The 27504-nt window shown below is 45.7% G+C and overlaps 1 protein-coding gene across 1 annotated transcript in view; it reads right to left on the reverse strand.

Moving 5' to 3' along the window:
• Positions 1–27504, reverse strand: part of LOC126088415 (uncharacterized) — a 218553-nt gene that overhangs the window by 170758 nt on the left and 20291 nt on the right. Inside the window, exons 3-7 of the mRNA XM_049906555.1 lie at positions 25253–25461; positions 19667–20012; positions 12847–13134; positions 6219–6459; positions 162–2497 (exon numbers count right to left, since the gene is read on the reverse strand). Coding sequence (XP_049762512.1) covers positions 162–2497; positions 6219–6459; positions 12847–13134; positions 19667–20012; positions 25253–25461 — 3420 coding nt within the window. The remainder of the gene's footprint in view (positions 1–161; positions 2498–6218; positions 6460–12846; positions 13135–19666; positions 20013–25252; positions 25462–27504) is intronic.

The raw sequence follows: 27504 nt of genomic DNA on the forward strand, positions 1-27504 counted from the left end.
AAGGTCCTGAAGAAAATCCCAGCAGAGGGCCGAAACGTCGAACATTTTAGAAGAAACATGACGCGGCCTAATAACCCAGAAGATTTTATTTTCAGTGACAACAGCCACCAAAGCCTGCAGATTTACACAAAACTTGGTTGTAGCACCTTGATGAAACGTACGTAGTCTTTAGTGTGGCACACGTCTGTCCCGTTCGACGCAGGCCTGATGACAGAAGAGCGCGTGCTGCCTCCGCCAGAAGCCGTGGTGTGGTTCTTGTCTTGAGCGCCAGACCTCCCGTGGGATCGGTTTCCGGTGGCCGACCTGTTCCGTTCGTCCGTCCCCGTGAGGGACCCGGCAAAAGGTTCGTCGTAGAACGCTTCGTACCCGTCGCAGTCAGACGACGGTGACGAAGGAGAAGAGGACGCGGACGGCGAGGAGGAGTCGAGGCTGTCTGCAGAAGCACCGGCAGAGGTGTTCGGGGGGAGCGCGCAGCCGGGGCGCTGCAGCGGCAGCGGCGGCAGCGGCCTACGGGCCGGGTCCGGAGGCCGCGCGATGCTTCTGGACGGTGCGTTTTTTGGCGGCAGGGACGGAGGCACCAGCGACTGTGGCATCACTGGTCTGGGGGGCGGCGGCTGCTGGTACAGCACCTTGGGAGGCAGCGGCGGAGGCGACGTCGCCCCACGCTGGCGGCGCGCCTGGCGCGACCCCGGGTTGAGCAGCAAGCCGTCGAACAGGGGGCCGTTGGTTCGCCTCCAGGCCAGGCCGTAGTAGTCGGGCTCGCTGGCGGCAGAGTGGTCGGAGCCGGCCGGCTCCAGCCCGTAGTACAGGTGGCGCGCCTCGTAAATCTCCCGCAGGCTGCCGAAGGCCCTGGAGAAGGAGGCAACTTCGTCATCTCCTTGCACTGCCATGTAACCGTCGAAAGATCCCGTCTGGCTGGCAGAGTCGGCACGAAAGCTGCCCGTCGTGCGCAGCAGGATGTTTGCCGGCCGCTCCAGAGAGTCACTGTAGCATTCGGCAGGTACTGGCGCGTGGGACGCAGCTGCAGGCACTTCTATGACCCCTGCCGATGTTGACCCTTGTCTGCTAGGTTTTCTGTCCAGTGTGTCAGGCTCGAAACTGTCCGAGTCGTCTCCTGGAGCGTACTCCACAGGCGAATCTTCTACTTCTATTGTGAGGTGACCGGGCTTCTCCGGTTCGTCATACCTGATCTTGGGGCCGCCTGTGCTACCACGCGACTTCGGTGACGACGATGGAGAACCACTGTCATAACTATACCCATCATTGACGTATACCTCGCTGACGAGGCTGTAGCCGCCGCCGTTGCACAGAACTTTGGAGAACTCTGTCGCTCGCCCACTCCTTTCCTCATCATTACTAGATTTCTTATCATCTTTTGCCATGATGACTTCGTATTCGTGGTCATCTTCTGGGCGAGTTACCTGCTTAGGTTTCAGCTTGGATATAGTAGTACTTCCTGTATTCACATTAAATACCTCATTTCTCATTGTCATCTCCTCTTCGAGAGGAAGGTTCGACCGCAGAGTGGAGCCTAGACAGCTCCTGAGTGTTCCGTCCCCGTAATCAGTGGGAGTCGAGAATCCTCGGTTTTCGATTTGGTGAACTCCGAGGGTATCTGATCTCTCCAAACTGTCCGATTCAAAACTACTGTTGACAGATGGTTTTGACCTTAGCTTACTCTTGCCCGACAGCTGAGAATTCTGTGTTTCTGCAGTCTTGCTCGTTTCCTGTGATCGTTGGCCTACGAGTTCTTTGATGACTGCGTCCATCAGGTGTTTCGTTTCCATTGGAGCGGGCGATTTGCGTTTTGGCGTGCTTACCCGTTTTTCTTTGTCTTCTGGTGGCACTACTGGTGGCATTGGAGGTGGGGCAGGACAAGATGTTGGTGAAGGAAGTGGCGGAGGAGTCGGTACCGATTGATCAGGGACTTTTGGAGACACGGGCTTTGGTGGCACTGGTGCTGGCTTTGAAATACTTCTTCGTTCAGATGGGCTTTTATTAAATTTTGCAGCCGTCTCTGCGATCAATTTGGCTACCATTTTCTGGCGGTTCGCGAGCGGTGACATTGGCGTTGTAGTGTCATTCGAAACACTTTCGGTGTGCTGTGTGTTTGTTGCTTTGGGATCGTCCTTTTGTGGAGAGTTTGGGTGCAGTGGAGCCTTTGGCTTCACTCCCTGATGCTGTGGTCGCGGAGAGGACAGCTGCGACTTTTTCTGCCCCGAGTTAGATAGTGATTTTCCTGTCTCTGCAGATTGATCTTGCGGCTGTCTTCTGGAATCGCTCGTGCTCGATGAGCTGATGACTTCGAGGGAATCAGGCTGTATGGAGTCCCTCCCGGCTAGCTGCTGTGTCCTCACTGCTGCAGGCACGGGAACTTCTTCCAGCCACTTGCGAATGGACACCTCCTTGTTTGGGGCCTCGACACCCTCCAGGCAGCACGCGCGGCATGGTGGCTCGGGGATGTCCATTGGCCGGCATGTAGGACAGCCCACGCACCCTGAAACACGAGCAGTGATTAGCTCCTGCCGAGAAAGATACAGTTGTACAGAAAAAAATTGCTGACTCTCAGAACAAACTAACTCTGTAATACTTAATGCATGATACAAAGTTATTCATGATCCTATTGACTAATTTCACTATTTTTTTAATAGTAAAGACATCCCACTAGTTGCAATGGATTTTATAGTTGAATGAACCATGCTTTCGACTCCTAAACTAAGGGAGTCTTCATCAGAATTTATATTACCTAAATAAGGGGGATACGAACTTAGTCATTAATAAGAAAAATACAAGACAGTAATAATTAATATTCGTATATAAAGATGTACTTACATACGTTAGAAGTTGAGCATAACAGCTCTCGTCGTAAGATACATACTCTTCAAACCTTTACTGAAGGATCCTTAAAAGATATTTTTCATCTATGTCAATTTCTCCTTTTGTTTTTTTCTGAAATGTTGTTTTCCTCCCCGTACTGTCATTGCAGTTTAATCACTTACTGTATTTTACTGTAACAAATTACTGAATTTTTTTTCTTACTGCTTTTAAATTATAATATGTCTTCATACTATAAAATGTTTAAAAGTTGTAGACACATCTGCTATACAAACTGCTGTAACCTTTCTATCAGGTAAAGCAGATGTTACCAATTTTCATCGCTAGATGGAGTGACACCTCATGTCCACATCGTAGTATAGCCGGCGCACGCGCCACCCAGTCTGATGCCACCTGTTTCAGTATACACAAGCAGCCCTTAGCGGCAATCTTCAATTTTCAACTAGAAATGACACTAAAACTTTTACGTAAGATGTTTTATTATGTGACGTGGCCTTTTTGGTGTTAAATTGTATGACGAGAGCTGTTATGCTGAACTTCTTACGTGTGTAAGTACATCTTTACATACGAATATTAATTATTACTGTCTTGTTTTTTTTCTTATTAATGACTAACTTTATATCCCCCTTATTTAGGTAATATAAATTCTGATGAAGACTTACTTAGTTTAGGAGTCGAAACCGTGGTCAATTCGACTATAAAATCCATTGCAACCAGTGGGCTGTCTTTACTATAAAAAATGTTTTCACGGCGGCTGCACACAGCTATGTTTAAAGTTGTTCAAATGGTTCAAATGGCTCTGAGCACTATGGGACTCAACTGCTGTGGTCATAAGTCCCCTAGAACTTAGAACTACTTAAACCTAACTAACCTAAGGACAGCACACAAGACCCAGCCATCACGAGGCAGAGAAAATCCCTGACCCCGCCGGGAATCGAACCCGGGAACCCGGGCGTGGGAAGCGAGAACGCTACCGCACGACCACGAGATGCGGGTTTTAAAGTTGTATAATTTCACTATTTCAGAGTGACTGAGGATAACCTACTCGTATAGCTTAATGTTCGGCGTACTAACCAGCGAGACAGAGGCGATCAAGACGCTCCGATCCGTAGAATGCCAGTTTTCTTTCTCCTGATAACGACGTCCTCTTGAGTAGTCCCCGCCCGGAGATCCGAATGGGGGACTATTTTACCTGCGGAATATTTTACCCAAGAGGACGCCATCATCATCTAACCATACAGTAAAGCTGCATGCCCTCGGGAAAAATTACGGCTGTAGTTTCCCCTCGCTTTCAGCCGTTCGCAGTACCACAACGGCAAGGCCGTTTTGGTTAGTGTTACAGTCAATCATCCAGACTGTTGCCCCTGTAACTACTGAAATCTAGGGAACGAGGTAGCAAATACGTTATCTGGGAGGGAACTTAAGAAAATAAATTGTGAGTGATAATGGTGAAGTCAATCCTGTGATGTTTTTAGGTTAGTTAGGTTTAAGTAGTTCTAAGTTCTAGGGGACTGATGACCATAGATGTTAAGTCCGATGGTGCTCAGAGCCATGAATCCTGTGAGTGAGTGAATATGACCGCGGATTTACCGAAGCTGGAATTAATTTCTGTACAGAGGACGACTAAAGGCAGTTGATGTGCTACCAACAACGTGGCAGCTATGGCGGAACAGGCATAATGAGTGGGAGCTTATAGGTGACTTATGTGAGCTCCGGCGGGGGGGAGAGGGAGGGTGGGGGGTGGGGGGGGGGGTGAGCTGTGGCTGCGCGGGTTGGGTTAGTGAATCCGTTGATTCCATTGGTTAACTACAGTGGTACTGCGGACACCAGCAATAGCTCAGCCGTCCATCTCAGGGCTGACGCGCATTGGGTTCAGGATTGTTTGGGGTTGTATGGATTCTGTGGAACTCGGGTTCTACAGCCTTAGTATGCAGTCCCCAGCAATTGGGGACTCGCTTACATACAAATAAGTAATGGTAGGATGGCTTATTGATGAAGAATTCACATCATGGGCTTCCTGAAGAATATACTTTCCTTCACCCTGTTGTTTCCCGGTGGTTAAGATTAGGAACTGCCGGTAAGCCATCTACTGTGACGGTAGTATAGATGATTAACACGTATAGTGTCATGGTTTGAAGCCTTTGGGTGTTTTTCTTCTTAATTTAATATTTTATAAATTTTCTGATTCCTTTACAATTAATTTTAGTAATAAGCGAAAATATTTAAATTACAAGTCTCGAAGTAAATGTTAACACCAGTTCTATACAACCTTCTGTAGATGTGTGGAAATATGACCTACATAGTATTCCAGTTGGCAGGTGTCGAAATTGTACACAATAATAAACAATAAGAAATTAACTAAAATAGAGTGATGAATGGAAATGAAAAATCCACAGGGAAAACTAAAGAAACACTGTAGCTTGCTATCCAAGAAGAAAATGTAATAAATAAATTGGAAGCAGTCTTGATCACGCAACTTTTTTAATGGTGACCGGTTTCGATCTTTTTATTAAATCATCATCGGAGCATGAATGTTTACCGAAGATGATCTGATAAAGAAATCTAAACCGGTCACCATTAAAAAAGTTAAGCGATCAAGACTGCTTCCAATTTATTTATAATAACCACAGATCGCTGTTTTCCTATATAAGAAATGGCTCTGAGCACTGTGCGACTTAACTTCTGAGGTCATCAGTTGCCTAGAACTTACAACTAATTAAACCTAACTAACCTAAGGACATCACACACATCCATGCCCGAGGCAGGATTCGCTGCGACCGTAGCGGTCACTCGGTCCCCGACTGTAGCGCCTAGAACCGCACGGCCACTCCGGCCGGCCTATATAAGAACTATGTTTTTTAAAATGTTACAAAATGTAATATTCTAACGAATGAGATATGAAGATTGTTTCGAAGTTATTTATAAACAGTAACTGTAAGGAAGCTATGCAAAAGAAAAGTGAGACACATGTATACGAATTAGAGACTTTCGGGTGAAATATTGACATGGTCTATAGGCAAGAGCACCTCTCCTGTATATATCGCCTTCAGCAGATACCCCTTCATATTTCCCACTCTCCTCCGCCTCCCCTTCCGTCTCAAGGCTTTGTAAATTAACTTTCCAACAGGTAACTACACTTGCGAGCACAATAAAACCACCTCTTTCTCGAAATAGCGTAAATTGTCTCTCATAGCAAAGCATAAGTTTCAAATGTCTCTAAACGCTGCCTACAAATTTCCTGTTTCTTGACACACGGAGAGGCCGTTAGCAAGGATACAGGTGGTGTTACACGGTCCACTGGGGAGGACTAAATTTTTGCCAGATGTGCTTATGTGTTTCTCCAAGAGTCGAGGTTGTGGTGTCACAGTGGAATATGCACTCACCCCTGCGGCGGCTGTTCTCGCGCTTGAGGCTGAAGCCGGGGGGCGGCCAGGGGGCGGTGGCCTGTGCCTGAGCAGCTACAGCCCCGAGCTGGGCGCCGCCTCCGCCGCCTCCGTACGCCGCATCCTCCTCGGGGATGCCCGACAGGCTGGGCGAGAAGCGCTTCGCCACCATCTTGTGCTTTGCTACGGCCATCACCTCGCGGATCTTCGTCAGGAACTCTATGGCGGCCGGCGGCGGGGCCTGCGGACCAGAAACAAACCTCTGACCACCTCCACTGGGGACTCCAAAAATTTTTAAATCATATTGGATGGTCGCTTTGATATGTTCACGAGCGTCATATTCAGAACATAGTAGTCAAGCTCTCGATCTGGAACTTATGTAGACGAAAATAATATCAACAAAATCGGTGCTTATACAAGCTTGTAGGCTGCTGAGGCCTTTCTTATTGATGGTAAAATCTTATGACTCGTCAGACTGCGACATATTCCTGCTCAAACTTCTTCAATGGTCAACTACTCGATCCCTCTGCTGGAATCTTCTTCAGGATGCCATTGTTGGCCGTGTATGGCTGAACGCTGTAGAAAAACTTATAAAAGGATGTTTTCTGCCGTTCTCACCATTTATTGACTGTGGCGCGGAGGAGAACATCTACTACATCATTTTCGACCGCCTGCTGCGATACCACGTGACAACTGTATTGCTGCAGTGTGTCTCGATTTGTAGACAACAGCTTCTTATCACTGTGAAGACACGACTTGGAGAGCACAGCGCACAGTAGAGACATTTATAAACCGTTGTGCAGAACTTAAGATCCAAAGTAACATTCGGGAGACGCGTTAGTGTCAAGTAACACGGCCCGATGAAACTTGAACGATACATGCAAAGAATTCCTATAGTAAACTCATGCTCATAAATTAAGGATAATGCTGATACATCGTCAAACAACGCTCTGGTGGGAGGTTTGCGAGTTTGAATCATCTCGGGGTATGACCATGCGGTGTATTTGACCTGCTGTCGCAGCACGGAGGCATTGGCAGCTGTCCACATATGCAGAGATGTGTTGGTGCACGTCAGAGAACGGTGCAGCGAGTAAGCGTGCAGACGTTTTCAGACGTGCTAATGGTGACTGTATGTTGAAAACGGTTCAAAGAACACATATTCATGAGGTATGAGTGGTAGAATACTAGGGCGACTGGTGGGCGGTCAAACACACCAGGTCATAGCACGGGCCCTCCGTGCGCCACAATGTGTGATCCTCAACGATTCCAGCAGACAGGAAACTTGTCCAGGCGCTACAGTACAGGACGTCCACAGTGTACAACACCACAAGAAGACCGATATCTCACCATCAGTGCCCGCAGACGGCCACGGAGTACTGCAGGTAGCCTAGCTCGGGAAATTACCGCAACCACTGGAACAGTTGTCTCCGGACACACAGTCTACAGACGACTCAACCGACATGGTTTATTCGCCCGGAGACCTGCAAGGTGAATTCCATTGACCCCTGGTCACAGGAGATCCCGTAGAGCATGGTGTCAAGAACACAGTACATGGTCATTGGAACAGTGGCCCCAGGTTATGTTCACGGAGGGGTCCAGGTATAGTCTGAACAGTGATTATCGCCGGGTTTTCATCTGGCGTGAACCAGGAACCAGATACCAACCCCTTAATGTCCTTGAAAGGGACCTGTATGGAGGTCGTGGTTTGACGGTGCGGGGTGGGATTATGATTAGTGCACGTACACCCTTGCATGTCTTTGACAGAGGAACTGTAACAGGTCAGGTGTATCGGGACGTCATTTTGCACCGTATGTCTGCCTTTTCAGCGGTGCAGTGGGTCCCACCTTACTCCTGATGGATGATGACGCACAACGGGTTGGCATACTCTAGATTAGGTGGTCGAGCAGCTTCTGGGGTATAGCCTCCCATTCTTGCACCAGTGCCTGTCGAAAGTGTCGTAGGGGTTTGAAGACCTGCAGCGATACGTCGACCGAGAGCATCCCAGACGTGCTCGATGGGGTTTAGGACTGGAGAAGAGGCACGCCACTCCAGTCGCCTGATATCTTCTGTTTCAAGGTACTCCTCCACGATGGCAGCTCGGTGGGGCCGTGCGTTATCATCCATCAGGAGGAAGGTGGAACCCGCTGCACCCCTGAAAAGGCGGACATACTGGTGCAATATGGCGCCCCGATACACCTGACCCGATATAGTTCCTCTGTCAAAGACATGCAGGGGTGTACATGCACCAATCATAATCCCAACCCACACCATCAAACCACGACCTCCATACAGATCCCTTTCTAGGACATTAAGGGGTTGGTATCTGGTTCACGCCAGATGAAAACCCGGCGATAATCACTGTTCAGACTACACCTGGACTCCTCCGTGAACATAAATGGGGCCACTGTTCCAATGATTATGTATTGTGTTTTTGACACCAGGCTTTATGGGCTCTCCTGTGACCAGGGGTCAGTGGAATGCACCTTGAAGGTCTCCGGGCGAATAAACCATGTCTGTTCAGTCGTCTGTATAGTGTGTGTCTAGAGACAACTCTTCCAGGAGCTGCTGTAAGAAAATTTTCCAACAGTCTCTCTTCTCTGTCATCTATACAGACCGCTGGAAAGAACAATCCTGAAGAATGTTTAGGGATATGTAGACCAGACTCTTATTAAACAACATGCAGGATTTATTCCGCGAAAAATCATGTTGTGGCCAGATCCTCAAACTAGCTGGGCTTAAACAGAACGGATACAAGAGAGGGACGATTACAGGTATGGCATTCGTGGAACTATCATTGGCGTGTGATACAGTATGTCATAACAAACTCGTAAGGAAAAGTTGTATGATCACCAAGAACTACCTATTAATGCAGTTCATCCAAGGCCTACTACAAAGCATGCGGTTCTTTGTCACGTTGAACAACAAGAAAGGCTGCTGTACAATATCTACACCAATCACCAATCTGTCGGAACAAACACAAGATCTTTCCTTTATGACAACGACACAGTAGTTGCAGTCTAAGGCAGGAAGCTTGAGGAGGTAGAAATTAAACTGACTGCTGCCCTTGAAGATGTGGCAGAAAACTTTGACAATAATCACCTAAGGTGGTGGTGGTATGTTGGGGCTTATGGGCGCTCAACATCGAGGTCATCAGCGCCCTGACACACATTAAAAGGAACGAATGTGGACAGACCTAAGAAAACTGAAGCACACACTCAAAGAAGGACTAACCCATCTAAAACACAGGTCTGTTCGTTTCACTTGGGGAATAGACAAGTTAGGGAGTAACTGGAAGTACTTGAGAGGTGAAATGAACTATAATGTTTGGACACCGCTACATACCCCGGAGAAAAACTCGATTGTACACTTATTTTCAAAGACCATTGGGAGAAATGAAGGTTAAAGACTGCAGCCGAAATAATATACAGAAGCCACTAATAGCACATGGTGGAGTGTGTGTGTGGGGGGGGGGGGGGGGAGAGGGGGAGCTCAGCAATATGTTTCACGTAAGTCTTCTCTAACTCTATATTTCTCCACGGCAGAAAATGCAGCACCAGACTGGGAAAACCCCGCATGCACGAGGCATGTTGACACCGTTCTTAACGAGATAGGCCTAATTATTAGTGACTGCTTACGACCAACTTCTGTCGACAACATGTACCATCTGATATGAAGAGCACCCCCGGATATTAGACAAAGAACAGCTACAGAGGTTGAGAAGAAAACAGGAAAACGATACCAGGAATCCCAAGTTTAGAGCGAGCCATCACGTTCTAGAGTGAAGTTTAGAAAGAGCCTGTTTTGAACAGCTGAAACAATTACATCGCCGAATAGAATTGTGGCGTAACAAGGCAAGTGGAAGTAGCAGACAAAATCTAAAGGAACAGCCCGCTGCTGGTTTCAAACTACGCTACCACACATGGAAGACTGAACAGACTGCGAACTGGAGCGTCGAGGCAGAAACAAAATTTAAGGCGGTGGTGCATTACTGGAGATGCAACCTGCGACTGTGGGGAATTTCAAGAGACTGAACATGTCTTGGTGTGCCCGGCGTTTTCCTGCAACCTGCACGCTGTATGACATGGTTTGAGCAAATGAGCCAGCAATCAAAACTGCCAAAGTGTGGGCCGCAAAATCAATTTGACATGCGCAATGTCTTGTGTATTGATTGTAGATTTGTTTTGTGCTCGTAAATAACTGTAATGTACTGTCCTGAATGTGTAATAATAATAATAATAGGATAAAAGTAAATGAAGAATAAGCGCAATTTCAATCGGGATAATGGCTACAGGCATCCATCTTAGTGGCTACCCTGCTATCAAGAAAGTAAACACTCAGCCACTACGAACGAGTAACATAAACATTGATCAGAAAAGAATCTAGGCGGCACAACAACAATAATGTTTTGGTTTCCATCTCTCTTTCAGTATCCACCTCCAGTGTTCACGCAAACACGATGATCCACCAAAAATAACTTGAAAGTTTCTACCGAGTAACTCAAGTCTCCAAAAAATCGCGGAAAAATAGCTTTTTATAACTGAGCCCATCAATATCCTTCGATAGCGTTCAGCCTTCCAGTGAAATTCTGAAGAAGCGTCGAAGGTCTCAGTAGCAGGTTCGAACTGTCAAGCACTGAATAAGTTTGGAGAATAATATGACGTGGTTTGGTGACTCAGAAGATTCTACCATCAAATTCCATGCTCTTCAATGGTTTTTGATTCATACTGCAGGTAGTGACGGTGGTATGCAGTACGAAATATTTGATTCAAATAAGACTTAAATATTCTGTGCTTCAAAATTTCAGTTGACAGAACAAAGACAACGCCTTTTTGGAAGAAAATGACCTGTAACAAAAAACATTTATGCACGCTCAAATTATATATCACGAAAAATATTTTAAATATGCCATACTCCCTTTGTGGACGACAGTGGACTCTAAAGTAGCAGGAGGATTGGACTACCATGAAGAAAATGGTGCGACCGGCTTTCAGTAGCTTTGTTTCGAAATAGACATACATGCCTAACCCGAAAATGTATATGATGACGACCACGACGCTGATGATGTTGATGAATGCTATTTTAACACTGCTTTTATGTTAAATACCTGTAGATTGAATATCAGTTACATCACTTCTGTCAGCCCGTCCCCACCTGGGGAATGAATATACAGTACTGGCCATTAAAATTGCTACACTACGAAGATGACGTGCTACAGACGCGAAATTTAACCGACAGAAAGAAGATGCTGTGATATGCAAATGATTAGCTTTTCAGAGCATTCACACAAGGTTGGCGCCGGTAGCGACACCTACAACGTGCTGACATGAGGAAAGTTTCCAACCGATTTATCATACACAAACAGAAGTTGACCGGCGTTGCGTGGTGAAACGTTGTTGTGATGCCTCGTGTAAGGAGGAGAAATGCGTACCATGACGTTTCTGACTTTGATAAAGGTCGGATTGTAGCCTATCGCGATTGCGGTTTATCGTATCGCGACAATGCTGCTCCCCTTGGTCGAGATCGAATGACTGTTAGCAGAATATGGAATCGGGGGGGGGGGGGGGGTGTTCAGGAGGGTAATACGGAACGCCGTACTGGATCCCAACGTCCTCGTATCACTGACAGTCGAGATGACAGGCATCTTATCCGCATGGCTGTAACGGATCGTGCAGCCTCGTCTCGATCCCTGAGTCAATAGATGGGGACGTTTGCAAGACAACAACCATCTGCCGAACAGTTCGACGACGTTTGCAGCAGCATGGACTATCAGCTCGGAGACCGTGGCTGCGGTTACCCTTGACGCTGCATCACAGACAGAAGCGACTGCGATGGTGTACTCAACAACGACGAACCTGGGTGCACGAACGGCAAAACGTAATTTTTTCGTATGAATCCAGGTTCTGTTTACAGCATCATGATGGCTGCACCCGTGCCTGGCGACATCGCGGTGAACGCACATTGGAAGCGTGTATTCGTCATCGCCATACTGGCGTATCACCCGGCGTGATGGTATGGGATGCCATTGATTACACGTCTCGGTCACCTCTTGTTCGCAATGACGGCTCTTTGAACAGTGGACGTTACATTTAAGATGTGTTAGGACCCGTGGTTCTACCCTTCATTCGATCCTTGCGAAACCCTACATTTCAGCAGGATAATGCACGACCGCACATTTCAGGTCCTGTACGGGCCTTTCTGGATACAGAAAATGTTCGACTGCTGCCCTGGCCAGCACATTCTCCAGATCTCTCACCAATTGAAAACGTCTGGTCAATGGTGGCCGAGCAACTGGCTCGTCACAATACGCCAGTGACTATATTGATGAACTGTGGTGTCGTGTTGAAGCTGCAAGGGCAGCTGTACCTGTACACGCCATCCAAGCTCCGTTTGACCCAATGCCCAGGCGTATCAAGGCCGTTATTACGGCCAGACGTTGTTGTTCTGGGTACTGATTTCTCAGAATCTATGCACCCAAATCGCGGAAAAATGTAATCACATGTCAGTTCTAGTATAATATATTTGTCCAATGAATACCCGTTTATTATCTGCATTTCTTGTTGGCATAGCAATTTTAATGGCCAGTAGTGTAGAACGAAGAGAAGCCAAAACTGCATGGTAGGAGACTGACCGCGAGGAGCTCCGGCTCGAAGTAAGCGGGGTTGAAGTAGAGCTTTCGCCGGCCCGAGGCGATGCCGCGCAGAGACCCCGGCGCGCAGAGCGCGAGGTGGTCGTCGGCGTCTGCGTAGCCGCCGCGGCCGTCGCCCTCGGTGGTCTCCACGATGGACACGTCGCCCTGCGGCAGCCGCTCCATCGAACCCGCGCCCTCCTGCGTCAACGCCGGCTCGCACAGGTACAGCTCCGCGCCGCACTGGTGCCGGCACGAGTGGACCAGAGCCGACGTCACCGTGACCTGCACCTGCAACAACCAGCCCACTCAACAAACGACCAATTGTCCTACTTGCCGACTCCGAGAGGCGAAGATGTTCCACGGCTGACGCCTCACGAAAACTGATTTTGTGAGACCCACAAAGCAATGCTAACTAGAAAATTTAGCGCTGTTATTCAACGATCCGTGATATGGGTTCTTCCGTCACTGCTTTGTGGAAATTGGGAAACGAAAGCCCGTCCATTGCTTTCATTGTCAGAAAGAACTATAAAAAAAAGAAAAGAAAAAGAAAAAAACAGGTTATTAGGTGAAACTTCCTGGCAGATTAAAACTGTGTGCCGTACCGAGACTAGAGCTCGGGACCTTTGCCTTTCGCGGGCAAGTGCTCTACCATCTGAGCTACCCAAGCACGACTCCCGCCCCGTCCTCACAGCTTTACTTCCGCCAGTACCTCGTCTCCTACTTTCCAAACTTCACAGAAGCTCTCCTGCGATTCGTGAAGTTTGGAAAGTAGGAGACGAGGTACTGGCGGAAGTAAAGCTGTGACGACGGGGCGGGAGTCGTGCGTGGGTAGCTCAGACGGTAGAGCACTTGTCCGCAAAGGCAAGGGTCCCGAGTTCGAGTCTCGGTCCGGGATACAGTTTTAATCTGCCAGGAAGTTTCATACCAGCGCACACTCCGCTGCAGAGTGAAAATCTCATTCACGTTATTAGGTGTTTAATTTGGAATGCATTCTTAGCGATGCGTCGAGCAGCAGGAAAGCTGCCGATAGACAAATCACTTGGCTAATACCCCACTGTCACCTGAAAGAAAAGAAAACTGGTACCACAGGAAGGTACTCAAAGAGCCACTTTAAGGCGTCAAAGAATCAGAAAAGCAGCCACGAGGTCGTACGGGACATCAAACAGTAACTCTGTAGTGATAGCTTTGCGCCATTTTTTGCAGACATTTTTGCAGCAATGATGTTATTTGTCTAGACATATGAAGTTAATGTATGTATGTAAGCGTGATTAGTAACTACAAAATAATTTGCACGAGCATGCAGTATTTGCAATGAATAAGAAATGAAAGGATTACGAGTGCCACCTGCAGGAATTATTTCTAGTCATTAGCGTATACAGACCTGCAACATTGATATAGAGTATATCATAAAAGTTTCATCTCCACAAAATGTATATGTTTTGGTCCATCGTAGTTACGTTTCAGAATTACGTATCTTGACACAATTAATAACATTCGATCACACATTACACATTAAACAAAGAAAAAAGATAATGTAGTTCCAGTCCAGCCTTAGTAGGCCAGATTTGAGAATGAGCCGGTCAGTTATAAACTAGTAGCCAAAATATACGTACTACAGCTGGGACTTCGGAAAGTAAGGAACTATCGGTCAAGAAATGGAAACCATAGTGAAAAAATCTGATGAAATTTTGCACAGGTGTGTTGGTCAGTGTCTCTAGTATGCCTGCTGTTAGCTTTCCTTGTTCTTTTTAGTTCTGAGCACACAGGGAGCATATAAAGATACCTAGAGCAATAGTGTCTCTCGCCAAGTACGAGGGCCTGGTGAGAAATTTCGCCTGAAGCTATGCACCCAACATTATATAACTGTTGTGCGTTTTCTTCTTCAAGACAATTCTCAGCCGCATTCTGCAGGGGCAATGAAGATGCTCCAGCAGCGTTTTCAATTGGAAAGGATTGATTACCCACAATATAGCCCGTACTTGTCTCCCTCTGAGTTTCATCTCTGCTCACATGAACCGCTGGCTATGAAGACAACATTTTGACACAGACAACAAGCTGTAGGCCAGCGTAGAGAGTTGGCGGAAAGCACTGGCGGCTGCCTTCTATAACGAGGGTATTGGAAAGTTGGTACAACGCTACGACAGACGTTTAAGTCGGATCGGCGACTGTGTCATAAGAATACTTTAATTATGCGAATACTCAGCTCATGGTCGAATTCCTGGATGTCTGTTATTACAGCCTTCGTATTTCTAATAAACTGATCAAGAAATAAAAGGGTTAAAAGTCCTGCACCAACAAAATGTTGCATTTGCATAAAAATACTTTAATTATGTGAATAATCAGCTCATGGTCGCATTCCTGGTTGTCTGTTTTTACCCCGAGTCAGACACAACACTGGCACGTGTACTTCTATGTACTTCTATGCTGTTTGATTATATCCAAGCATTTCAAGTTGTGGCATATACGGTGCCTGACAAAAAGTATTCGGATACACCTATGTAATGCGGAACTGACCACTAAACGGCACTAGAGACAGATCCGGTAGCATAACAGGTGATGGATCGGACTGGACTTCGAACGTGGGCCAGTCATTGGATGTCACCTGAGTAACAGATCCATCAGTGACATTCAAATCCTTCTAGACCTGCCAGATCGATAGTAGGAGAGTGACTGTAAAGTGGAAAGGTGAATACAACATCACAGCTGAAAAAAGGTGACCTTACACACATTGCACGAAATTAGTAGAAGGAATTACTCGTGACTTCCAACGTGCTACCAGCAGCCGAGCTAACACGATGACTGTGCGCAGGAAGTTTAGAAGATTGGAGTACAGTGGTCGAGTAGGTCGTCATAAGCCACACCCACATTTCTGTAGTCAGTGGTAAGCGACGTTTGAGGTGGTGTAAAGCGAAACGGCATCTAGAAACGAGTGATCTGGAGTGAGTAATCATGCCGTACCCTGTGGAAATCCAACGGAAGGATTGTGTCTAGTCGACGGCCTAGAGAACGTTAGCCTCCTTAATGTATACTGCCAACAGTGAAGTAAGGAGGAGGTACTGTTACGATATCGGCGTGTGCTTCGTGTTAGGGTGTGAAATCTTTATCGCTCTTAAAAATGGCAAATGTAGATGGATATGAACACATTTTACTACATTTTGTGCAGTAGATGAGCAGTCTGGAAACGATGATTAATTGTGCCAGCATGAGAATGCACTCTGTCTCTTAGCAGCAACTGTGAGACATTGGTTTGTGGACAATAACATTCCTGAAAAGGACTTCCGTGCACAGAGTGCCGACCTGAACCCAATGGAACACCTTTGGTATGAGTGAGAACGTCCTGAACAAAGCTGAAGCTGTCAAGGTGAAGTGTGGAGACAGTCCATATTAGTGTTCAGTAATATGTATTCTGGATCAGACTGCGTAGTTTGACACGGGCTGTACAAACCTGTCACCACATCCGCTGCACTTCTCTGAATTCGTTGGCCATCTGTCGCCACACCTATTTGATACGGAGTCAATATGCTGGAAAAATACTTAAGAATCGATGGCACTTGCGTCTTATTTGTGATTTCCTTGACACATGCATTGCAATTTCCTAGAACCCTTCCAACAAATTAAATCTTGCATTCGTCTTCCCTAAAAGGTATTTCAGATGATCGCCGCATTTCGTATCACTCCCTGATACTAACAGGAGGAGGAGATAGTGTTTAACGTCCCTTCGACAACGAGGTCATTAGAGACGGAGCACAAGCTCGGACTAGGGAAGAATGGGGAAGGAAAGCGGCCGTGCCCTTTCAAAGTAACCATCCCGGCATTTGCCTCAAACGATTTAGGGAAATCACGGGAAACCTAACTCAGGATGGCCGGAGACGGGTTTGAACCGTCGTCCTCCCGAATGCGAGTGCAGTGTGCTAACCACTCTGGTAATAACAGTCAATACTTATATGATATGAAGTTGCAGGCAGTACCACACTACACTGAGCATCACTTTTTCGAAACCACGTAAATGTATCCCATTGCAACGCACAAGTTTGAAATTTGGCTCAAAGATGCCTACAGACTTCTTCTGTAATGGTGCAAAATTATGACGCCCTGCAATGTCACCCTCGGGCACGACAATGTTTCAGACAGCGAACTGTCGACACAAGGGAAAGAAAAGGCCAGAGCTCACAAATTCATTTGACGTGTAAAGCGGGTTATTGTGTCCCATTGCCACAAAATTTCACCATAATTCTGCCCAACCCCGTCGTGGACGTGTCAGACGTTGGAAAGGCCGTCACAGCCTCTCTCACCCATATTTCATCCCTTCGTATGATGACTCCGCGATGGTCATTGCCTATAGGATGGCGGGGCGGGGGAGACTGGGGGTATTAGATGGACCGTTTGCTGTTTTATTAAAAGGAAGGTCAGCGTTGGCCGTAATATTGATGTTTTATTGATGGCAAAATCGATTTTCAATCACATAGTGATCATCTTCAGTGCTGTGGTGTACAAATTAAACTCATCGACACTGGTATCTAGTTATCAGTAACCAAAGCTGAGAAGCGATCACAATTATTTTATTGACGCGTGTGTGAATATCGCACCCCTCCATAATCAGGCCGCAGGAGGGCATGAAACAAGAGCACTGAAACATCATAAGAACCCTTTGCTGCTTCCTTTGGTCATCAGTCTACTGACTGGTTTGATGCGGCCCGCCACGAATTCCTTTCCTGTGCTAACCTCTTCATCTCAGAGTAGCACTAGCAACCTACGTCCTCAATTATATGCTTGACGTATTCCAAACTCTGTCGTCCTCTACAGTTTTTGCCCTCTACAGCTCCCTCGAGCACCATGGAAGTCATTCCCTCATGTCTTAGAAGATGTCCTATCATCCTGTCCCTTCTCCTTATCAGTGTTTTCCACATATTCCTTTCCTCTCCGATTCTGCGTAGAACCTCCTCATTCCTTACCTTATCAGTCCACCTAATTTTCAACATTCGTCTATAGCACCACATCTCAAATGCTTCGATTCTCTTCTGTTCCGGTTTTCCCACAGTCCATGTTTCACTACCATACAATGCTGTACTCCAGACGTACATCCTCAGAAATTTCTTCCTCAAATTAAGGCCGGTATTTGATATTAGTAGACATCTCTTGGCCAGAAATGCCTTTTTTGCCATAGCGAGTCTGCTTTTGATGTCCTCCTTGCTCCGTCCGTCATTGGTTATTTTACTGCCTAGGTAGCAGAATTCCTTAACTTCATTGACTTCGTGACCATCAATCCTGATGTTAAGTTTCTCGCTGTTCTCATTTCTACGACTTCTCATTACCTTCGTCTTTCTCCGATTTACTCTCAAACCATACTGTGTACTCATTAGACTGTTCATTCCGTTCAGCAGATCATTTAATTCTTCTTCACTTTCGCTCAGTATAGCAATGTCATCAGCGAATCGTATCATTGATATCCTTTCACCTGGTATTTTAATTCCACTCCTGAACCTTTCTTTTATTTCCATCATTGCTTGCTCGATGTACAGATTGAAGAGTAGGGGCGAAAGGCTACAGCCTTGTCTTACACCCTTATTAATACGAGCACTTCGTTCTTGATCGTCCACTCTTATTATTCCCTCTTGGTTGTTGTACATATTGTATATGACCCGTTTCTCCCTACAGCTTACCCCTACTTTTTTCAGAATCTCGAACAGCTTGCACCATTTTATATTGTCGAACGCTTTTTCCAGGTCGACAAATCCTATGAAAGTGTCTTGATTTTTCTTTAGCCTTGCTTCCATTATTAGCCCTAACGTCAGAATTGCCTCTCTCGTCCCTTTACTTTTCCTAAAGCCAAACTGATCGTCACGTAGCGCATTCTCAATTTTCTTTTCCATTCTTCTGTATATTATTCTTGTAAGCAGCTTGGATGCATGAGCTGTTAAGCTGATTGTGCGATAATTCTTTCACTTGTCAGCTCTTGCCGTCTTCGGAATTGTGTGGATGATGCTTTTCCGAAAGTCAGATGGTATATCGCCAGACTCATATATTCTACACACCAACGTGAATAGTCGTTTTGTTGCCACTTCCCGTAACCATTTTAGAAATTCTGATGGAATGTTATCTATCCCTTCTGCCTTATTTGACCGTAAGTTCTCCAAAGCTCTTTTAAATTCCGATTCTAATACTGGATCCCCTATCTCTTCTAAATCGACTCCTGTTTCTTCTTCTATCACATCAGACAAATCTTCACCCTCATAGAGGCTTTCAATGTATTCTTTCCACCTATCTGCCCTCTCCTCTGCATTTAACAGTGGAATTCCCGTTGCACTCTTAATGTTACCACCGTTGCTTTTAATGTCACCAAAGGTTGTTTTGACTTTCCTGTATGCTGAGTCTGTCCTTCCGACAATCATATCTTTTTCGATGTCTTCACATTTTTCCTGCAGCCATTTCGTCTTAGCTTCCCTGCACTTCCTATTTATTTCATTCCTCAGCGACTTGTATTTCTGTATTCCTGATTTTCCCGGAACATGTTTGTACTTACTCCTTTCATCAATCAACTGAAGTATTTCTTCTGTTATCCATGGTTTCTTCGCAGCTACCATCTTTGTACCTATGTTTTCCTTCCCAACTTCTGCATTAGAGAACTGCATGAAGGCGAGGGAGGGTCATTCACGATGCACAAACGCGCCATGTATGCCACCTCTAAACACCCTTAAGCGCCACTATACCAAGAATGACACCAACCTGAAACGATTTCAGCATCACAGGTAACAACGCCAGTAGTGCCTGCAACGAAGTGATTTGACAGATCTGCAGCCAAGAATTTCGCCGTGGAGCTTACCGATCCGCGCTCGTCGTCGGACAGTGGGCCCTGCGAGTCGTCGTTGGCGTCGGAGGACCTGGCGGAGCTGCAGCACGAGTCGGTGTCGTCGTGTCGGCGCCTGCGGCCCCCGGCGCGCGCCTGCGGCTGCAGCAGCAGCGGGTTGCGCTTGACGACCGGCGGCGGCTCCAGCGCCTCGGCCGCCCCCAGGCCCAGCTCCGCCGAGCTGCAGCCCGACTTGGACGAGCCGCCGCCGCCGCGCCGCGCGTGCAGGTATAGCAGCACCGACGCCACGTAGACGAGCCCCAGCAGCAGCGAGCACACGCCGATCGCCACGTACTCGCTGGCGCTCAGACCGCCGCCGTCGCTGCCGCCCCCGAGCGCAGCCCCCAGCCGGCCGTCCGCCTCTGATAAGCCGCTGTCTGCACCGAGCACGGAAAAAAATAAGTTTTAATCGACAACAAAAAGTTGTTGCCACTTAACAGCTTAAGGGGGGTAGGACGGCAAACGGGACGACTTGGAGCAGGAGAGATACTACAGGAATTTTTAACCTCCACTGTCTGTACTTTTAAAAATAAATTCATAAAACTTTGTCAGAATGATCAGAAAGGATTCAGGGTTTTCACTTATAAATCACGGCAAATCATCGAGTAAAACTGAAGTCATATCAGGTGTTCCCCAGGGAAGCGTCCTGGGACCTCTGCTGTTCCTGATCTATATAAATGACCTGGGTGACAAACTGAGCAGTTCTCTTAGGTTGTTCGCAGATGATGCTGTAATTTACCATCTAGTAAGGTCATCCGTAGACCAGTATCAGTTGCAAAGCGATTTAGAAAAGATTGCTGTATGGTGTGGCAAGTGGCAATTGACGCTAAATAACGAAAAGTGTGAGGTGATCGACATGAGTTCCAAAAGAAATCAGTTGGAATTCGATTACTCGATAAATAGCACAGTTCACAAGGCTGTCAATTCAACTAAGTACCTGGGTGTTAAAATTACGAACAACTTCAGTTGGAAAGACCACATAGATAATATTGTGGGGAAGGCGAGCCAAAGGTTGTGTTTCATTGGCAGGACACTTAGAAAATGCAACAAGTCCACTAAAGAGACAGCTTACACTACACTCGTTCGTCCTCTGTTAGAATATTGCTGCGCGGTGTGGGACCCTTACCAGGTGAGATTGACGGAGGACATCGAAAGGGTGCAAAAAAGGGCAGCTCGTTTTGTATTATCACGTAATAGGGGAGAGAGTGTGGCAATATGATACACGAGTTGGGATGGGAGTCATTAAAGCAAAGACGTTTTTCGTCGTGGCGAGATCTATTTACGAAATTTCAGTCACCAACTTTCTCTTCCGAATGCGAAAATATTTTGTTGAGCCCAACTTACATAGGTAGGAATCATCATCACAATACAATAAGAAAAATCAGAGCTCGAACAGAAAGGTTTAGGTGTTCGTTTTTCCCGCGCGCTTTTGGGGAGTGGAATGGTAGAGAGATAGTATTATTGTGGTTTGATGAACCCTCTGCCAAGCAATTAAATGTGAATTGCAGAGTAATCATGTAGATGAAGATGTAGATAGTGGTGGAAGTTCAAAAATATAAGAAAATAATTATTTTTTTTACATTTGTATTTCACCTTTTTTCACTTACTATTGGCTGCATTTGTTGCTATGCGTACACTTTTCTTCATAAGTAAGGGAGATTTTCCGATTAATTTTGCAGAGCATGCAAACCATACTTACAGGTGTATGAAACCCTACAATTTTCCAAATATATTACAACTGTGGTACAAATTGAGATAATTAACTATAATATTTGAGCTTTTTCTAAACATAAAGTTTAAAATGTAACAGCACATTCAGTTTTTCATAAATTAAATAATTTCTAGAGTTTCATACACCTGTAAGTATGGTTTGTATGCTGTGCAAAATTTATCGAAGAATCTCTCTTACTTATGAAGAAACGTGTACCTACAGCAACAAACGCAGCCAATGGAAGTGAAAAAATGATGAACTTTCACATGTAAGAAAAATTATTTGGTTATTTTCTTTGAACTTCCACTGCTATGATAGTGAATCCTGAATCCTTTCTGGCCATGCTCACAAAGGTTTATGAATTTATTCGTAAAAGTATATGTAGAGGAATGGATTGCTTTCGCTAGCAGTACGATAAAGGGAGTATGACACTGTCGGCTCCAAGCGCAAGCGTTGTCTCCAATTCTCTAGTATGACATTTCCCTCATACGGTTCTTCCGACTATGTCAAGAAGAAAAAATGACTTATGCACTAATTAAAACTAAGAGCAGAGTTCTGGAATCTTTAGAGACATTATGGAGATGAACAGGTTTGCAAAATAAAACTAGTCCGGAAAATTTACACTAAAGGAAAAAAAAAACGACGCAGCAAGAAGCAATTACTCGAATGGGACGAGGGAAGTCGAAAGAAGTTATGTACATGTACATACAAACAAATGATTACATTGCAGAAAAATTGGGTGGCTTATTCAAGAGCAGAGCTTTACTAATAGAGCAAGCCAGTAACGCTTGGGTCCACCTCCGGTCCTTATGCAGTCAGTATTCGGCTTGGCCTTGACTGATACGGTTACTGGATGTCCTCCTGAGAGATATTACGCCAAATTCTGTCCAATTGGAGAGTTAGAAGGTCAAAATCACGAGCTGGTTGGAGGATCCTGCCCACAATGCTCCCAATATTCTCAGTACCGCGCGGGATTAGCCGTGCAGTCTTAGGCGCTGCAAAAAATGATTCAAATGGCTCTGAGCACTATGGGACTTAACTTCTGTGGTCATCAGTCCCCTATCCAGACTGAAGCGCCCAGACCGCACGGCTACACCGGCCGGCTAGGCGCTGCAGTCATGGACTGTGCGGATGGTACCGGCGCAAGTTCGAGTCCTCCCTCGGGCATGGGTGTGTGTGTCTGTCCTTAGGATAATTTAGGTTAAGTAGTCTGTAAGCTTAGGGACCGATGACCTTAGCAATTAAGTCCCACAAGATTTCACACATATTTGAACATTTTTTTTTCTCAATGGGGAAAAGATGTGACGACGTTGGTGGCCAAGGTAGGTTTGTCAGGCACAAAGACAAGCAGTAGAAACTCTCATCGTGTGCATTTACTTGCTAAAATGTAAGCGCAGGATGACTTTGAAACGTCCCCTTAGAAAAATTATACATGACTGTGCTTAAACTGACACACAATAATTTTAGCGTAACGCAATCTGACTTTCAAAAATCCCTACAAAAGAATGGCCCTGACTAACATTAACCTGTACCTTTCACAAATCACTTACCTCACAAAAATCTTCGTTACTCGAACTACTTCTATACGGCGAGCGCCACTACTGCCAGCTAAATAAAAGATTCAAACTACTGAAGGCACTAACTACTGATAGGCGTAGTTAGCAAATGAAAGATTTTAATAGAGAACAAACAATGTATTTACCTTAATAATCATAATATATATCCAGTCTTACAAATTTCAAAACTCCGCCATCTCTCTCCCCACATCCACCACTGCTGGCGGCTCACCTCCAACTGCGCAACGCTACGCGCTGTTCACATCCAGCTGCCGCTGCCCAACACTACAATGGCAAACAACAATGCAAACTAGCCACAGCCTGCACACAGCACAGCCAGTGATTTTCATACAGAGCGCTACGTAACGTTGCCAATAAGAAAACCTAAACAGCCTACTTACAACTTGTCATCAAGGGCAGCAAAAGATGACGGAGAATATCGTCGAAGTACCGCTGGGTTGTCTGGGTGCCACGGATAATAACCACAGACTATTCTACTACAGTGAATTACATTCCAGCCATCGGCGACCAGAAATTTGCAAAAGTAAAAGTATCAAAAACTGAAGTAAATGAATGAAATTTAACTAAGAAAAAAATAATTTGTTTGTAAAATGAAGGTAGGATTATATTGAGAATACATATATTTTATAAACCAGCAACGTACTCGTACGTACATTTGTATGAGCCTCGAATCTCATTGGTTGGAGTGTAATTGTCTTCAGTGATGAGGCCCGATTCGAACTGAGCAGGAATGAGTCCCGCTTCGAACTGAGCCCCAGAGCCCCCGGACAGCGGTGGGATACCAATCTGACTGCCGCCTGCCATAAGATCCGACAACCATATGTGATGGTCTGGGGTGCCATCTCTTTTCATAGCAGAGTCTCTTTCGTTGTCATCCGCGGCACCATTGCAGCACATCGCTACGCTGATAATATTCTACGACCAGTTTTTTTGCCATTCATGGCAAGCCGTCCTGGAATCTAACGCGCCAATTGGGCAAAATTTGACACGATATCTCTCAGAATGACATCCAACAACTCTATTAGTCAGTGCCAAGCCCAATAACTGCTCGTATAAGGGCCAGAGTTGCCCCAACGCGTTATTGACTTGCTTAGTTTCTGTCGCTCTTTCACTTGAATAAAAAATCCAATTTTTATGAAACTTGTAATCATTTTTTTTCTGTACCCGTTCGTTACGTCTACCGACGTCTACCAATTTCCGTCCGCTTCGGAAAAATGTTCTTTTTGTCTTTGAGCGTATTTATAAGACTGACACTGAAATGCCACTTGTCACTAAACATATGAGTAGTGTATGGTATTGTATTGAACTGGGGGCCTAGAAACGACGGAGAGGCTGCGTCCCCGCCGTAGCCCTCAGTGGTCCATAACCTCACAACAAGCTACAGCAGACCACTTGACCCCTCCGCCACCCCACACCTAACCACTCTTTCAGAGTTATTGTACGGCTCCTCCCCTAGTGGACCCTCCCCGGGAACGTCTCGCATCAGACGAGTGTAACCCCAATGTTTACGTGGTAGAGTAATTATGGTGTACGCGTACATGGAGAAAGTTTTTGTGCAGCAATCGCCGACATAGTGTAACTGAGACGGAATAAGGGGAACCAGCCCGCATTCGCCGAGGCAGATGGGAAACCGCTTGAAAAACCATCCACAGACTGGCCGGCACATCCAGCCTCGTCACTAATCAGAATGGTTGAAATGGCTCTGAGCACTGTGGGACTCAACATCTGAGGTCATCAGTCCCCTAGAACTTAGAACTACTTAAACCTAACCAACCCAAGGACATCACACACATTCATCCCCGAGGCAGGATTCGAACCTGCGACGGTAGCGGTCGCGCAGTTCCAGACTGTAGCGCCTAGAACCGCTCGGCCACACCGGCCGGCGACAATAATCCGCCGGGCAATATATGAGTAACTATCCACCACAAAACATCTTGACATATTGACGTCTTTTTAAGTGGTAAACCTACTTCCGCAGCGCAGTGAGCTCTCTCAACTGCAAGGTGTTGGCACAACTACAGCTTGCAATTTATAAGCTGAGGTCTCTGGTCCTGTGTCCAAAATCGAAACGATTCGCCAGCCACAATAAGCAACAGCACACTTGTTTTTTTTTCTGCGGATATAAAATTTCGAGGGGTGGATTAAAAGCGCGAATCCATCAAGAGGTCTTCTTTTATGTTCTTTACTCTGCCCAGGATTTATTCGCCTTTTGTGTTACGATAATAGTATTTTTCATTCTTAAATAGGTAAGACTGAGATACCGTGTAGGCAGACTGCATTGTTGGAGTAAGAGGAGACGTACCGGGTTCCCTGGGTGTACCCGCGACGCGGAAGGCCACGCAGGGGCTGAAGTCTGCCGTGGCGGAGGCGTCAGAGTCGGCGGCGGACGGAAGGCGTGCGGCGTCTTGTGGTTGGCGGCACTGCAGCCGCACCAGCAGCACGTGGCCCTCCATGCGTGACCGCAGGGCTCCCTCCCCCAGCCACTGCAACAGGGCCATGTCCCAGTCACTGAGCTGACAGGATTACTTGGGAAGAATGCGGACGAACACTGTGAATCGACAGGTGACAGGTAAAATTAACAGGAGTAAAAAATCAGGCGGGAGTAGACACAGGTAGGGCTTTCAGGCTGCAATCGTGTCTTTCCAATGATGGCGATTGGGCGAGGTTGATGCTGAAACGTTCACAGTTAAGGGGAGCGTTCATGCAAAACACATTATTTGAAAGATGCACCAAATTCACAATTTTGAAGATACGGCAATGAAATTTTGTAGTATCCTTTACATGAAATTAACACACTTACACGTATGTTCCTTGGATTATATATATTTAAATTCGTGCAATTTAAAAATCTTATTTTCAGAAAATAGTATATGTGCCTTTTTCTCAGAAACTATTCAAAAGATTTCTACAAAATATTCTCTGTTTAATCTCTCTGCTTATGGTGAACCTCTCTCATGAGGTTTTTTGAACATATCGATAGGTGAATTCTAATAATTTTTTAATTATAATCCTGTATACTAAAATATTCATGCAAAATTCCAAGCAATTTGCCCCGTATCTCTGCTCAAAATCTCAAAATTTACTGTCGAGACAACATTTATTGGGTGTATTGAAATGAGTATATAAAATTTCGTAATTCTAGCCTTCATAGATACTGAGAAAAAGGTAGTATATGAACTTTAAAAACCATGACTTTCGGGAAATGCAGTTCAGCCTAACGCTTTTTCCTATGACACCTCTTCGGAAAGTCATAAATGTATACTCATGGTCCTCTTCCCACTCATGTCTTCTCGTCTTATTTCTTGTTTTCTGCCTGCTTTCCTGTAGCAGGTCTTCAATTGACTTTTTGCTGCAGAGAGGCAAATGAATTTTTCTCAAGATGTCTTGAGTGAAATTCCTATCTTAAAGCCCATTCTCTCTAATACCTTCATCTTCCCTGCGTTCTCAACATTAAATACAAAAACTACATCATAAGTTGCAATTCTGACAGTTCTAGTGGATGAAAATGTAGTTATAGGACATCGTTTCCATATGAGTGAATTTAGAGACTCATTTTGATTCTGGGTTTTGCCATGAACACCGTTACGACTTAAGGATAGGCCAGGAATTATATGCAAATATATAGCTCGTACTGCGCTTTTCATGTCACTTACGAGTATAATGAATAGGTTCTGTCTGATAGCCTTACCATAGTATGCTTGTGTGTCATCTTCTTTGTGAGTCTGTTGTGTTCATCCATGCCCTTTCCATCGTCCAACTTTTCACTCTTTGTGTCACTAACTTTCGTCAATCTATAGCCCATTCTCTTCTGGATGTGTCCAATGCATTCAAATTTTCCAACTGAAAGTTTAGTTGAAAGTAGTCCACGGGATCGTTGTTGACCGAGCTAGTGTAGAAGTATTGCTTCAAGGAGTGGGGGTGGCAGGAAGGTCGTGTCACGCATTTAATTATTTTTCAGACACTTCAGACGCGACTTCATCACCGAAACTTTGGGAACTTACTGTCCATGTGTTCTACTAACAAAGAAAAAAAATTTAAAGCCGACATTTTCTGTCAATTTCATGAACTTCCTCCTTTAAAGCACTGGTTCTTAACTATTTAACAGTAAGATATGTGACTCCTACATGGCTTTTTAATATGAGAGACACAAATCGCTTCTCGATCTTGTATCAAGTCAATCACATTTATTTTATAATAAAAGCAGGCAGTACAAACTGTTGGGTGGTGAATGAAAGGTTCTCACACAACGAAGTGGATTCCGGAAGATATCATGTTTACTGTAGATGTGAAGCAGGAAAGCCTTACTTGGCTGGCATTCAGGAGAAGTTGCGAGGGCCTGCTGACTGGATTCTGACGGTGCGGCTTTCGGTCGTTAAACCGTTACGCATAACCGCAAGGGTATCTTGGTCCCAAGTGCCCATCTTTATCGATTAAGCATGAATGTCAACAATAATCCAGCCTCACTGTTCCCATGACAGGTAAGAAATTTCCTGCCACCTCAACAGTATTTCTGTTTCTGTTTTGTA

The sequence above is a fragment of the Schistocerca cancellata genome, chromosome 6 (assembly GCF_023864275.1).
Source record: "Schistocerca cancellata isolate TAMUIC-IGC-003103 chromosome 6, iqSchCanc2.1, whole genome shotgun sequence".
NCBI classification, from domain to species: Eukaryota; Metazoa; Arthropoda; class Insecta; order Orthoptera; family Acrididae; genus Schistocerca; species Schistocerca cancellata.